This window comes from Cricetulus griseus, chromosome 8, assembly GCF_003668045.3.
Source record: "Cricetulus griseus strain 17A/GY chromosome 8, alternate assembly CriGri-PICRH-1.0, whole genome shotgun sequence".
NCBI classification, from domain to species: Eukaryota; Metazoa; Chordata; class Mammalia; order Rodentia; family Cricetidae; genus Cricetulus; species Cricetulus griseus.
Window position 1 is genome coordinate 31,032,994 of NC_048601.1, and position 13,135 is coordinate 31,046,128.

General features: G+C 52.3%; 1 protein-coding gene across 6 annotated transcripts in view; it reads left to right on the forward strand.

The window, feature by feature from the left end:
• Atp2b2 (ATPase plasma membrane Ca2+ transporting 2) overlaps nt 1-13,135 on the forward strand; it is a 106,328-nt gene that overhangs the window by 88,813 nt on the left and 4,380 nt on the right. For 4 of the 6 annotated variants that reach the window (XM_035448654.1, XM_035448651.1, XM_035448650.1 and 1 more), the window contains 6 exons: nt 819-925; nt 1,445-1,636; nt 4,141-4,354; nt 5,702-5,913; nt 6,010-6,117; nt 8,421-8,603. In XM_035448654.1, the coding sequence (XP_035304545.1) occupies nt 819-925; nt 1,445-1,636; nt 4,141-4,354; nt 5,702-5,913; nt 6,010-6,117; nt 8,421-8,603 (1,016 nt within the window). Of the gene's footprint in view, nt 1-818; nt 926-1,444; nt 1,637-4,140; nt 4,355-5,701; nt 5,914-6,009; nt 6,118-8,420; nt 8,604-10,164; nt 10,337-13,135 lie in introns of all 6 variants that reach the window. The other 2 variants (XM_035448649.1, XM_035448653.1) reach the window with 2 other exon arrangements.

Here is a 13,135-nt window from a genome sequence, read left to right on the forward strand (position 1 = left end):
TGAGAGACCAGGAGAGACATGATGGAGATGTGACCACAGGGAGGCCACCAGGGAACCATGCAGGGTAGGGACTAGTGAGTTCCTTGCCTTAGAGGAGCCCATTGCTGGCCAAAGACCTAGAAGAGTCAAAGACTGACCTGCCAACTTCAGGGACAGGAGTTCAAACAGGCTGAGCCTTGGACAGTGGGATTTGGACTGGCTGCCAGCCAGTGGGAATAGCCAAGCTAACTCCCAAGGAACCAGGCATGGAGGATGGGATTTGTGTGGGATAAAGGGAATGGTGTCCCAACCCTGGGAACTTGTCTCCTGCTCCACAGGCAGCTGCTGTTTGCCTGGCACAGACAGGGCAAAGCCTACACATGGACAAGGAGGCCAGCAGCCACAGTGATGACATGAGAGGCTGTGTTCAATCTGGTTCTCACTAATTATTTCTTGAAGATGTGTGTACAGAGTGAGGTCCAAGTCAGTGGGGCAGGATCACTAGCAAATAGTCCCTATGTGTGACTGGAATTCCCAGTTAGAAGGTTCTAACTGGAAAAGCAGATGTGGGAGTCCCTGACGGTGCACCAAACTCCTGGGTCTGGGCAGAATAGCTGGGGGACTGTGTTTCTAGGTAGGACTGTCAAGGACTGTGAGAGCAAAGACAGTGTTGGAGGCTGGGCATCCCCAAGCCATCCTGGGCTAATGAGGAGCCTGATACCTCTGGAAATGCTGGGAAGAATGGTGATGGGAGGGGCTGGCTTGACAGACAGGACAGAAGGCCGTGCTGAGGCTCAGGGCTGGCTCTGGGGCCCTGAACACACACTCTTACCCCCTAGGCATCATTGACAGCACACACACTGAGCAGCGGCAGGTGGTGGCTGTGACAGGGGATGGGACCAACGATGGACCTGCTCTCAAGAAGGCAGATGTGGGCTTCGCAATGGTAAGCGTAGCTGAAGAGGGCTTCGTGTCTGATTGTGTCTCAAAGGCAAGGATGGCAGGGCTTGGACTACACAGCTTCAAACAGGCTTGTGGGACTCCCTGCACACACGTAACATTCACCCTTGCCATCCATCTTGTATACAAACAAAGCTTTTGAGTCCAGTCTAGCCTCAGAGGTCTTCCTGAAGGATGCAGGCTGTGCCCTGCTGGGGTCAGCTCTGCCCTGCTGCATACTTAGAGGGTCGAGGAGGAATGCGGCAAGATCAGGCTTCCGGGGTGGGGGGAGGACGAAGGTGGCCTCAGAAGAGTGTCTGTGTGCCCACATGCACACCTGTATATGGGTACATGTTTGCATGCGTGCATATGCATTTACACACATGGGTTTTGTGATCTGAATGAGCTGGTTCCTTTGGGTCAGGGGTGAGGTGCACAGGGTATGTAGAGGTAAGAATAGCCGTATAGAGCCACTCACACCCCCAGCTGCCCCACCAGGCTCCTGTCCCTGTCCCTGTCCCCACAGGGCATCGCAGGCACAGATGTGGCCAAGGAGGCCTCAGACATCATCCTGACAGATGACAACTTCAGCAGTATCGTCAAGGCAGTGATGTGGGGCCGTAATGTCTATGACAGCATATCCAAATTCCTGCAGTTCCAGCTGACTGTCAATGTGGTGGCTGTGATCGTGGCCTTCACAGGTGCCTGCATTACACAGGTGAGTCCTGGGGAAATCATACCCAAGGTTGGGAAAGGGCAGCCTCCAGCCTCCAGGACATCCTAGGCTGTTGGGATCACAACACTGGGGATGGACACACATATGCCGTGGTGTGTCTCACAAGAGCAGGACTCTATCATAGTCCTCCAAGCAGCCACCAGCCCTATGCAGTTTAAAAATAAGGCATGGAGAGGTAATATGACTCAGGTGGCCCCAGAAATGAGGGGTACAAGGCCTCACATCCGTCTCACCACCTGCACCAGCCTGACCCTTGCTCCAGAGTCTGGCAGAAGCTGGGGCAGAGGCAGTGCAGGCCCAAGGGACTAGTTGGCCAGCTGAAGACCCAGACCCAGCCAGGCTCTGTGGGGAAGAGGATTAGGAGAGGTGGAGTTAGGTAGAGGAGGCAGTGGATTTCTGTCTGTCTGTCCAGATCACTGCTCCTGGGTCATCATCAGCCTGCTCACTGAGGCAGGGGGATCCAGGTGGAGTGAGTACCATTTCACAGAGGCAGAAACTGGCTCAGAGGAGAGAATGGCTGGCTCCTGACATTATAACCAGACTGAACCTCCCAGGAACTGGCTTTCTGGAGTGTGGAAGGAAAGTGACTTCAGTTCTAAGATAGTCTCAGAGGGCTGGTGGTTCCCACTCACCACCTGGGTACACACGCCCCTGCCCATAGGGGAGCCCAGAGTCCCATGTGCAGCCGTCCCCAAGGGCCACATGGCCCAAAGGATACTGCTCCACTCTGCTGTGACTCCCACCATGGTGATGCCTGTGGTAGCTGCAGTATTGACCATATGCCACCCAAACCCGGAGAGTTGGGTTGAAGGTTCCCCTTCTGCTTAATGGGCAACCTCTCCTGTGGATGAAAAGCTCCCTCTAGTGGTAGCTTATAGACATTACTATGACAGCTTCCTGGAGATTGGACTGGTGCCAGTAAGAAAACAGTTTCAAAGACAAGGATCAGTTGGCCCAGCATCCCTGACTGAGCAGGGCCATGCAGGCTTTGGTGGGAAAATTGCACACCTGATCCTAAGGTTCTTGTATCAGATAATTTAGAAGGGCAGCAGAAAGCCCAGAGCCATAGCCCTACCAGGCAGGGGCAAGGTGGCAGGAGCAGCAAAGGAAACCTAGGGAAGGCAGACAGGCAAGAAGCTGCTATGCTTTCAGTACAGAAGGGCTTCCTGGAGGGGTGTTCATGGGCCACAGGACAGTCAAGGATAGAGCCGATGGCAAGGGACAGCAGGCTCTGAATAGGAGGAGGCCTGTGTGTGGGAGAGGTTTGTCCCGGACACCAGGTGACAGGTGTGTATGGGACAGGAAAGGGGCCCCAGGAAGACAGATGTAAAAGGAAGAGAACAGGATGTTAAATAAAGGAGTAACTAGGGGGGCTGCTGCCGAGAGAGACTGGGGAAGGGGGTCCCTCAGTATGCCATAAAAGGCACAGATAGGGGCTGGAGAGATGGCTCAGCAGTTAAGAGCACTGTCTACTCTTCCAGAGGACCAGGTTTCAATTTCCAGCACCTACATGGCAGTTCACACCTGTCTGTAACTCCAGTTCTAGGGGAGTTGATGCCATCACACAGACATGCATGCAGGCAAAACAGCAATGTACATAAAAATAGAAAGAAAATATTTTTTAAAGTCACAGATGACTTTAGGGAAAGACATGGGGTGGGGGTGAGGCTAGCTCTGGCTGCTGTGGGCAAGGCCTGTAGTTGTGAGGAGTGAAGGATAAGGGACCGGCTCCTTCAGTCAGTGCACAAAGAACATGTTGTTTCTGTCCAGCCTGGGCCCAGCAGAGTGAACCTGACAGGGTTCACACCAGCATGGCTGTGGCAATCACCTCTGTGTTAGCTTCCTACTTTTCTTACTTGACAGACTTCCTATCATGATAGTGCACTCTTTTTGGAGTCATAGTTGTAAAAAAAAAAAAAAACTGTAAGATACAAAATGATGGCCGGGCATTGGTGGCTCATGCCTTTAATCCCAGCATTCAGGAGGCAGGCAGATCTCTGTGAGTTCGAGGCCAGCCTCGTCTCCCGAGCGAGTGCCAGGATAGGCTCCAAAGCTACACAGAGGAAACCCTGTCTCGAAAAAAAAAGAAAGAAAAGATACAAGATGATGGAAAGTATGGTGCAATTGGGAGCAGAAGTCAAGAACATTGTCTCCAGGACAAAAGAGACTTGAGCCCCTGAGGTCAAAGGGCAGAGGCAGTGGGGAGTTAAGAGTGTGGGTGCTGGCTTCAGACAGGAGGGGAGTAGGCACGGATGTGACTGAGTTGACAGGAAGTCATGGAGCTGTGGGCCCAGGACTAAAGTGGGCAGTTCATACCATTCTCCACAGAAGCTTCAAGAACCTGCCACACACATGCTAAGAGCGCCACAGCTGGGGAAGCCTGCAGCCTGTGGTGGGAACCTGCTGAGACCCTGAAGTAGGCCCATTCTGTACTCTTGACTGTGGTGGCTCCCTGTGTGACAGTCCTCTCCCCGCCACTGTTGTAGGACTCCCCTCTCAAGGCCGTGCAGATGCTTTGGGTGAACCTCATCATGGACACGTTTGCCTCCCTGGCACTGGCCACAGAGCCACCCACCGAGACTCTGCTGCTGAGGAAACCTTATGGCCGCAACAAGCCGCTTATCTCACGGACCATGATGAAGAACATCCTGGGCCATGCCGTTTACCAGCTCACTCTCATCTTCACCCTGCTCTTTGTGGGTGAGCACCCCAGTACTCACCCCTCCGTGGCCAGGTCACCAACTTCTGGACACACCATGGCCCACATCCAACATCTGGCTTGACACATGCCACCCTGTTTTACTCATGGGGAAACTGAGGCCTAAGAGGAAAACGTAGATGCAGCACCCGGGGAAGACTCATGCCCTGTCCCAGGCTGGCTGACCTCAAAGCCAGCTGTAGTACTAAGCACACACCAGGCAAGGCAGCAGCATCCAGGACTGATGAAACCCTGAGAGCCAAGGCCCTGGGCCAAGCAACCTTCCCCTTCCCTGACCCCTTCTAGCAACTTCTTCTTGCTCCCAGGATGTCTTCATGGAGACTTTCCTGGAGAGAGACATACAACCTACTGGGCTGTCAGCTCCTGCCTCAGCTCTTCCACTCACTCAGAGAGCCAGGTGCCCTTGCCTGTGCCTTAGTCAGCTTTTCTTCATTAAAATAAAGTCCCTGAGATGATTTCAACTCTCATTCTAGGAGGTCATATTCGGATGACTCCATTGATTTGGGCCAGTAACAAGACAGGGACACACAGTGAAGTAAAATTCCTCACCTCAGGGCAGGAAGCAGAGCGCTATGGGCCTGAAACCTCCCATCACACTTCACCTCAGAGAGGTTCTAGCACCTCCCTTAGGGTTAGGAATGTGGTAGATCCTTTACTCCGTATCCCTTGGTTCCATCCTAAGCACCACAAACAGGGTGTGGCGGTGCCTGCCTGTAATTCCAGCACTCGGGAAGCAGAGTCAGGAGGACCGGAGGTTTAAAGTCATCCTTGGCTACATGAGTTCAAGGGCAGTTTGGGCTCCACAGCACCATAGTCTGGGCACTAGGTCTGAAACACATGGGTCACCCGGCCACGTTTGCTTAAGCTATAATGCCTTACCTGGAGGATTTATGTCTTCCCAGTGCTGTTAGAAGGAATGTCACTTTGTAATGCAGGTGGCATGCCACTTTTCTCAGACGTCCACAGAAAAGGTGACAGGCCCCAAGCCATTTATCCTCTGGAGCAGTCGTTCTCAATCTTCCTAATGCTGCAACTCTTTAATGCAGTCCCTTAGTCCCTAGAGTTGTGCGGACCCCACCCATAGAATTGTTCTCATTGCTCCATGGTAACTGTAGTTTTGCTGTTGTGAATTGTAATGTAAACACCCTAGTATTCAGGACAGCTGACATCTGACCCCTATGAAAGGGTTGTTTGACCCCCAAAGGGGTCATGGCCCACAGGTTGAGAACCGTTGATCTAGAGCAAGGCTTCTGTCACTGAGCAGGCACCACAGGCCCCGCCCTGCCCCGTTCCCTGCCTCAGCCTGGGCCCACCCTCTGACTCGGCAGGTGAGAAGATGTTCCAGATTGACAGTGGGAGGAACGCACCGCTGCACTCACCGCCCTCAGAGCACTATACCATCATCTTCAACACCTTCGTCATGATGCAGCTTTTCAACGAGATCAACGCCCGCAAGATCCACGGCGAGCGCAACGTCTTCGATGGAATCTTCCGGAACCCTATCTTCTGCACCATCGTTCTGGGCACGTTTGCCATCCAGGTACCCAGCCCCCACCTAACCTGGGCTGGGCAAGGCGGTGGCTCCCCAGCCCTTCGTGCCATCTCCGTGTCTGTCCTCCCGATCTCTGACCTGCAGATAGTGATCGTGCAGTTTGGCGGGAAGCCCTTCAGCTGCTCCCCACTCCAGCTGGACCAGTGGATGTGGTGCATCTTCATCGGCCTGGGAGAGCTCGTCTGGGGCCAGGTCGGTGTTGGGGGTGTGAGCAGAGGGGGCCTTGAAGCGAGGGAAGAGGAAGAGCAACAGGATTGGTCCTGGCTGTGCCATGTCCATACGAGGGGAAGCCATTCCCAACACCGGGCATCCTAGCAATGGAGTCGGTCCAAGGCTGCAAATGCAAGCCATGTGGGTACCAGCACTCTGATTTTGACCTTTTATCTGTATCTCACTGCTGCTGATGTTTTCTTTTTTATATTGCAGCACTTTGCAATATCATTTAATTTGGGGTCCAAAGGCAATTCTGTATTACTAGCATCACCTACCATAAGCAGAAGCTTATGAAAAACTTAATATAGGGGGCATGATGCTAAGGCACCAAGGCTGCCGAGGTGCTTGGGCCTGACACAGCTCAGAACCTGAAACCAACATGCTAAAAAGGGGGATATTCTAGTGGTATCCTAAGGGTAGTGACCTGATGGCACCAAGCAGGGACATGTCCTGCCATGTTACAGTGTGGCTTAGGGTGGGCCTGTGACTGTCTGAACATCTCCTAAATTGAAGATGCTCTCTGATGGTCACTCCATCTCTGACTCTAGAGCATTCTTCTACCTGGCTCATTGTCTATGCCTGACCAAGTTCCAGGCATACATGCACTTGTGCACGCACATACAAGTACACCACACACACACACACACACACACACACACACACACACACACACACACCACTGCTGATAGCTTGAAATCTCAGTCCCCTGACCAAGGACACTACATGGAAGAAATGTCTTTGTTCATAAACTAAGCTAAAAGGACTTTATTCCCAAAGATGCCCAGACATCCAGGCAGTGGCCTCATCACAGGCCTAAGACGATTTTTCTTCTTCAAGTTATCCCCAGGCTAGAGTAAGAAACTACAGCGGTGAGCCACGTATGGTAGCACCCATTTGTAATCCTAGCACTCCGGAGGTTGAAGCAGGAAGGTTGCATATTTGAAGGCAGTGTAGCCTACATATCCAGACCCTGCCACAAAAAAATAAAAGGAAGAGGAGGTGGTGATGCAGTGGTAACTTGTATTGTGGTCCACGCCTGTAGTCCCAGCCCTTGGGAGGCGGAGGTAGGAGGTTCACCACTGGTTTGATGCCAGCTTGGATTACATGGTAAAACGTTGTCTCAGAAATCTTGGTAGACAGAGATTACAGTGGGAACCACTTCCCAGCCTTTTGGCTAAGATTAGAAATTTCAGGCAAATGTTACCTCAAAGATAAAGTTCAGGGCTGGAGAGATGGCTCAGAGGTTAAGAGCACTGACTGCTCTTCCAGAGGTCCTGAGTTCAATTCCCAGCAACCACATGGTGGCTCACAACCATCCATTATGAGATCTGGTGCCCTCTTCTGATGTGCAGATAAAAATGAAAGCAGAATGTTGTATACATAATAAATAAATAAAATCTTTAAAAAAAAAAGGTAAAGTTCAAATCCATCCAAAAGGGCCTGTGACACATCTTCAAAGCATTAAGAACTAAGTGTGAGCCAGGCGATGGCGGTGCTTACCTTTAATCCTAGCACTCAGGAGGCAGAAGCAGGCCTGTGAGTTCAAGGCCAGCCTGGTCTACAGAACAAGTTTCAGGACAGCCGGGTCTACACAAAACCCCATCTTGGAAGACAAAACAAAATAATACAAAACAACAACAACAAAAACAAAAAACTAAGTTTGATTAGGACCCTGGGAGCCTGCATCCTGAGGGGTCCCTCAGCATCCAGGGGAACAAACTCATGAGCACTAAGGCTGATACCAGTAACCAGCACTGACCCTGAACTTCCAACGAGCATAAGCACATGGTCCAGCCCTTGCCTGCCCTCACAGATATTAAGGGGCATCTGGTGTTTGACTCTCAGGCCTCATCCTAGGGAACTTCGGGGAAGAATAAGAATGGGCGCATCCCACACACATCCTGCCTTCAGGTCCAGAACATCTCATGCTCACGGAGGGCCATCTACAGAAGGATCTTACAGCATGTACACAGTACCTGCCTGGGTCCTCGCAACTCCTAAGCTACCCCAGCCTTATCACGAGGAGTCCAGAGTTAGCAGGGGACCATGACTTGCCCAGTTCCTCAAGGCCAAGTTGTTCCATTCTGTCCTTTGTGTCCAATAAATGGGGTAAAAGGCCATTAATAAGAAGCAATTGACAGCTGAGTTAGAATGGGGTAGCAGGTTAAAGAGGGGCTTATCATGGGGCTAGGAAACAGATAAACAGAAAAGGACGAAATGGGGCTAAGGGACCAGGAAGAGCGGCCTCAGTCCTGACCCTTGGCTGGGTACATCCCTTGCAGGTCATTGCCACCATCCCTACCAGCAGGCTCAAGTTCCTGAAGGAGGCAGGGCGGCTCACGCAGAAGGAAGAGATTCCTGAGGAGGAGTTAAATGAAGACGTGGAGGAAATAGACCATGCAGAGCGAGAGCTTCGCCGTGGCCAGATCCTGTGGTTCCGGGGCCTGAATCGGATCCAGACACAGGTGCGGGGAACTCCTAGGGTTGGGCCAGACTTGAGGGTGTGACCAGGGTGTTCCATTGTACCCTCACACTCTGATGTGAGGGAGGGTGGCCATAGGAGCCATGTCCATCATGTGGCCTCAGAAAAGCCCTCACTATCCCTCCAGCCAACACACACACACACACACACACACACACACACACACACACACACACACACACACATCACCTGCTACACAAGCAGAGTGCAACCTCAGGAAGACTAGCCAGGGGTTGGCATGACTCTCACTCACTGTGGCTTTCTAGAGAAAGCCCCTGAGAGAATGGCGGTGGCTATGAGGGCTGAGGTGAGTGAGGGTTCTATCGTGGCTGGGTATCTACCAGGAGGGGCAGGTAATACCAGAGGGAAACTGTCAGCCAGGGAGCTAGTCACTTTTACAGATATGTACACACCCTCTGCCTCTGTGAGGGTCTCCAAGTACTGTTCCACCTAGATGTGGAACAAAGGTTAAAATCCCCATATACAGAGAGGTACACATGCAAGCCAAGCTTCCATATAAGAACATATGAACACTGCCCAGCCAGAAGCAGGCTTTTACCTCAGAACAAAAGCTATGTAGCCACTGTGTGCTACATAATGGTGCAGGAAGGTCACACACATGCACATTCCATGTTCTCCCAAAGGCCCCGTGCCTGGGGCAGGTGTAGTTTATGAATGTGCTGTAGGAAACCAAGAAAGAGGTCTCTTACCCAGGACAACATCACCCTCAGATCCCTCACCCAAGCAATCTGGGCAAGTGGATCAATCCAATCACTTCATTTCCGTGGGTGACAGCAAACAGCTCCGCTGGGGTTCCCTACAGGGACTCATTTGACTCATACAACCCCTGCACTGCCCACTTGGCATTTAGGGGAGTGGGTTTTAGACTCACAACTGCCCCACACAAGCCTGGGCTCGCCAGCTGTGACCAGGACCCTGGCAGCCCCTATCTCCTGGGAGGGATGCAGTAGGTGGCACCACCTCACAGGCTTCACATCTCAAGAGGAAGAGGGGACTATAGTCCCCTGATGATTATAGTCCTGAGGGAGTCTGCCTTCCCTGAACTCTGTTGTGGGCCTGGTACTGTGCCACTTATACCTCTCCCAGCTGGGTGGCATTGCCTTTCCTTAAGAACAAGAAACAGGACTTGCCCAAGGTCACCTAGCTAGTAATACAGAGAACTAGACCTTGGCCCAAGGCCTGTTCATCCCAAGGTCTCACTACATCACTCAGGCTGTATGCCTGAAGCCACTCTTCCATTCTGACACCACCTCCAGCCCAGCCTCTGAGCCACTATGGAGGGAAGAGGTCACACCCTGCTCCCCCTACCTCCCACCCCTGCTTGGGACCCCCAGGGCCTACAGATGGGCCCAGAGCTGAGCAGACATCTTTCCGAGCCTTGGAGTGTGTCTGGTATTTTCGTTTAAAGTGGTGTTGTCCTTGTCGCCGTGGCTGCGGCTGTTGTGTGATGTTGCGCCCGTCAGTTGTGTAGCTGTGGTGTTCGTTTCTTCTCGCAACTTGTCTCGTTCTCTCCTCCGTTGCAGATTGAAGTAGTCAATACTTTCAAGAGCGGGGCCTCCTTCCAGGGGGCCCTGCGGAGACAGTCCTCCGTCACCAGCCAGAGCCAGGACGTAGCCAGTCTCTCTAGCCCTAGTCGCGTGTCGTTATCCAATGCTCTTTCCTCTCCGACCAGCCTTCCTCCTGCTGCAGCTGGGCGTGAGTGTGACTCCTTACCGCCTCCACTGGCACCACCAACGCCAGCTCCTGGGCGGGCAGGCGGGCAGGGGCCGGGATTCCAGAGGACATGGGGGGACAGGGGTCACTATGAGGCCCAGGGGCTTAAGGGCCACAGCCACTGAAGACAGTATCATTGGTCAAGAGTTCTCAGGCAGTTGTGGGGTTAGCTGGGTGTCAAGGATTGTAACCAGCAGTGGGTCATTAGAATTATAAGCAGTCAAGAGGTCTATCAAAGGATCACATCATAGTCAAGAAGGTTCTAGAATCCAAAGGGTCCCAAACCCTCAGCACCTGAGAGGCCAGAAGGTACCAGTCACCAAGAGAGGCACAGAGCATCCCCCACTCTAGTGCCTTACCTTGTCAGGAAAAGCTTGGCCCACGAAAGAAACCGTCAGAGCGCTCTGTCTGAGGTCTTGCAGTCAGTCAAAAGGTTAATGTGGGTCAAAGTGTGACCCCCTCTCAGGGGTCACAGTCACAGTGGGGGCTCAACACAAGAGGGACCATGTGCCAAGCAATCACTCCAGGTCAGATGTCACAGACAGGAATGACAGACAACCAGGGAAAGCACAGCACTTCAGGATCATGGTGTCCCTCCCTTGTACACTGAGCACACTGGCAGCCTTACTAACCCTTCCCCAACAGAGGGTGGAGCATGCTGAAATCCTGACCCCTTCCTGGAAGAGACAAGGCTCCTGTTCCATCCAGCTGATCTCAAGTAGAAAATGGTGGGCACACACATCTTACCAGGGTGCCAGCTAGACCCAAAAGAGCTGGTCTAACCCTGGTACCCTTTCCTTGTTACCTGAGAAATAGCTTGGGACTTCACCCTCCTCTTCATCTTCCTTCTCCCAAGCACATCTGTCCATACCATCACCTCAGACCCAGTCTTCCCGTCTCTGGCTCTGTCTAGATCTTTGCAGGACGTCTCCAGGTGCCTCCATTCATACCTTTCCAAAGTACATGGAACCTCAGTTCTGGCCTTATAACATGGACACAACCCGTGTGCTGCCCCAGCCAGCATTCAGGTTCTTTGATGAGAAGCAGACTCCATCTTTTGCTGCATAATGAAGGGCCCCACCCCTATCCCAACCCAGCATCATGCCTTCCTGCCTCTGAGCAGGGAGGAGCCGTGTACAGGCCTAGGGTTCTTGGATGGAGCACTCCAGCAGGAGGCACAGATCACTAAGAGCCCATTGATAGTCCATGCTGGTGTCCCATGACCATCCTGTAGGTGCTGCCCTCCCTGATGTACAGGGTGACAAGGAGACTGAATGGTCTCCTATTGGCACAAAATGAGCACAGATGAGGCAGAGGCACCTGTGAGCAGATGGTGTCTGAATCACTGAGAAATCTTGAGCAGACAGCCTTCCTCACCTTTGTGAATGATCCATGCTCAGCTGGACTTTCCTTCTTCCCCGTCCCATCAATCCAACTCTGGTCTTGCTTGGCACCTCCCATCTTGAAATATAGTCACCAGGTGTTCCCATGGCGGTAACCCTGTTAGTGACTCCTGTGTTACCCTGAGTTCTGACTGTTAGGACTCCAGCTCCAAGGCATAAGCTCCATTCTTTCCTTCACCCTTCCCCTCTCCCTCCCTCTCCCTTCCTCTCCCTCCCCCCTCTCCCTTTGAAACAGGGTAGCCCTGACTGTCTTGGAACTCACTCTATAGACCAGGCTGGCCTCTAACTCACAGAGATCTTCCTGCCTCTGCCTCCCGAATGCTGGGGTTAAATGGGTGCCACCACTGCTAGGCCAACAAGCTCAATTCTTTATTCGTCCTGGTTTACCTCTTTCCTTAAGCATAGCATTTTACCCTTGCCACAACAGAGCTCGTGTGGTGTTCCCAAGTGCCATGTATCCTTGAAAGTCATCCTTGAGTCAGCCCCTCAGCCTAGCACTAACATTCTAGAGCAAAAAGCTGTCCTTGTCTTGGCAGCCCTCTTACCTGTCCATCACCACCAAAAGCCATCAAGAAGGCTGTTCCTGACACACTTCTACAGACAGGCCTGTATGCCCCCATTCTCTTGCTTCCAGACAGACTAGTCCCTCCTCCATCCCATGTGACCCTAACTTTGAAGCAGCCATTGGAAGAAAGCCTAGCTAGAGTTGTACCAAAACTCATCTACCATCCTGGCCCATGATCCTTCACTCCCTCTCAGGGCCAAGAGGGAGGCCAAGAGCAAACTCAGCTCCCTCACCCAGCCTCTACTCTGTCACCTCCGCAGCCTCCTTAACAGTCTCCCACTTGTTCCCTCTGCTCTAAACTCCAGTCTGTAATTCTTAGTCTCTTTGGGCCCTTCAGTGGGTGTGAGGTCTCAAAAACAACCTGACCATCCCTTTGCAGGTTGCACTGGCTCCTAGACGGACTGCCATTGGTTTAAAGATACATTTGGATCACTAAGATCACAATTGGGATGTCAAGTAGACATTCCCTCATCCTCTGCTTCGGTAGTTTCTGTACCATGACCTTTTCTGCTCTCCTGGAACTCTGGGGACCCTCTAGATACTACGCAAAGTTCCTTTGGAGATCAGAATGTTTTCTTCCCATAAGAAGATATGACAGGAAGACAGAAAGCAGAAGGGTGGGGGGGAGGGAGCCGGGCCACCAGACTCTTCAGGATGCCTCCAGCAGAGCACCAGCCTGCTGAAGCAAATGTGTGGAGTCTGTGTGCCCCAGAGGGAGACAAATCTCTTTCCTTCATGCCATTAAGAGTGGATCACAAAGGGCTACAATCAGGAAGCTTCTATTGGGGGTTCATTGTGCGCCCTTCCACAGCA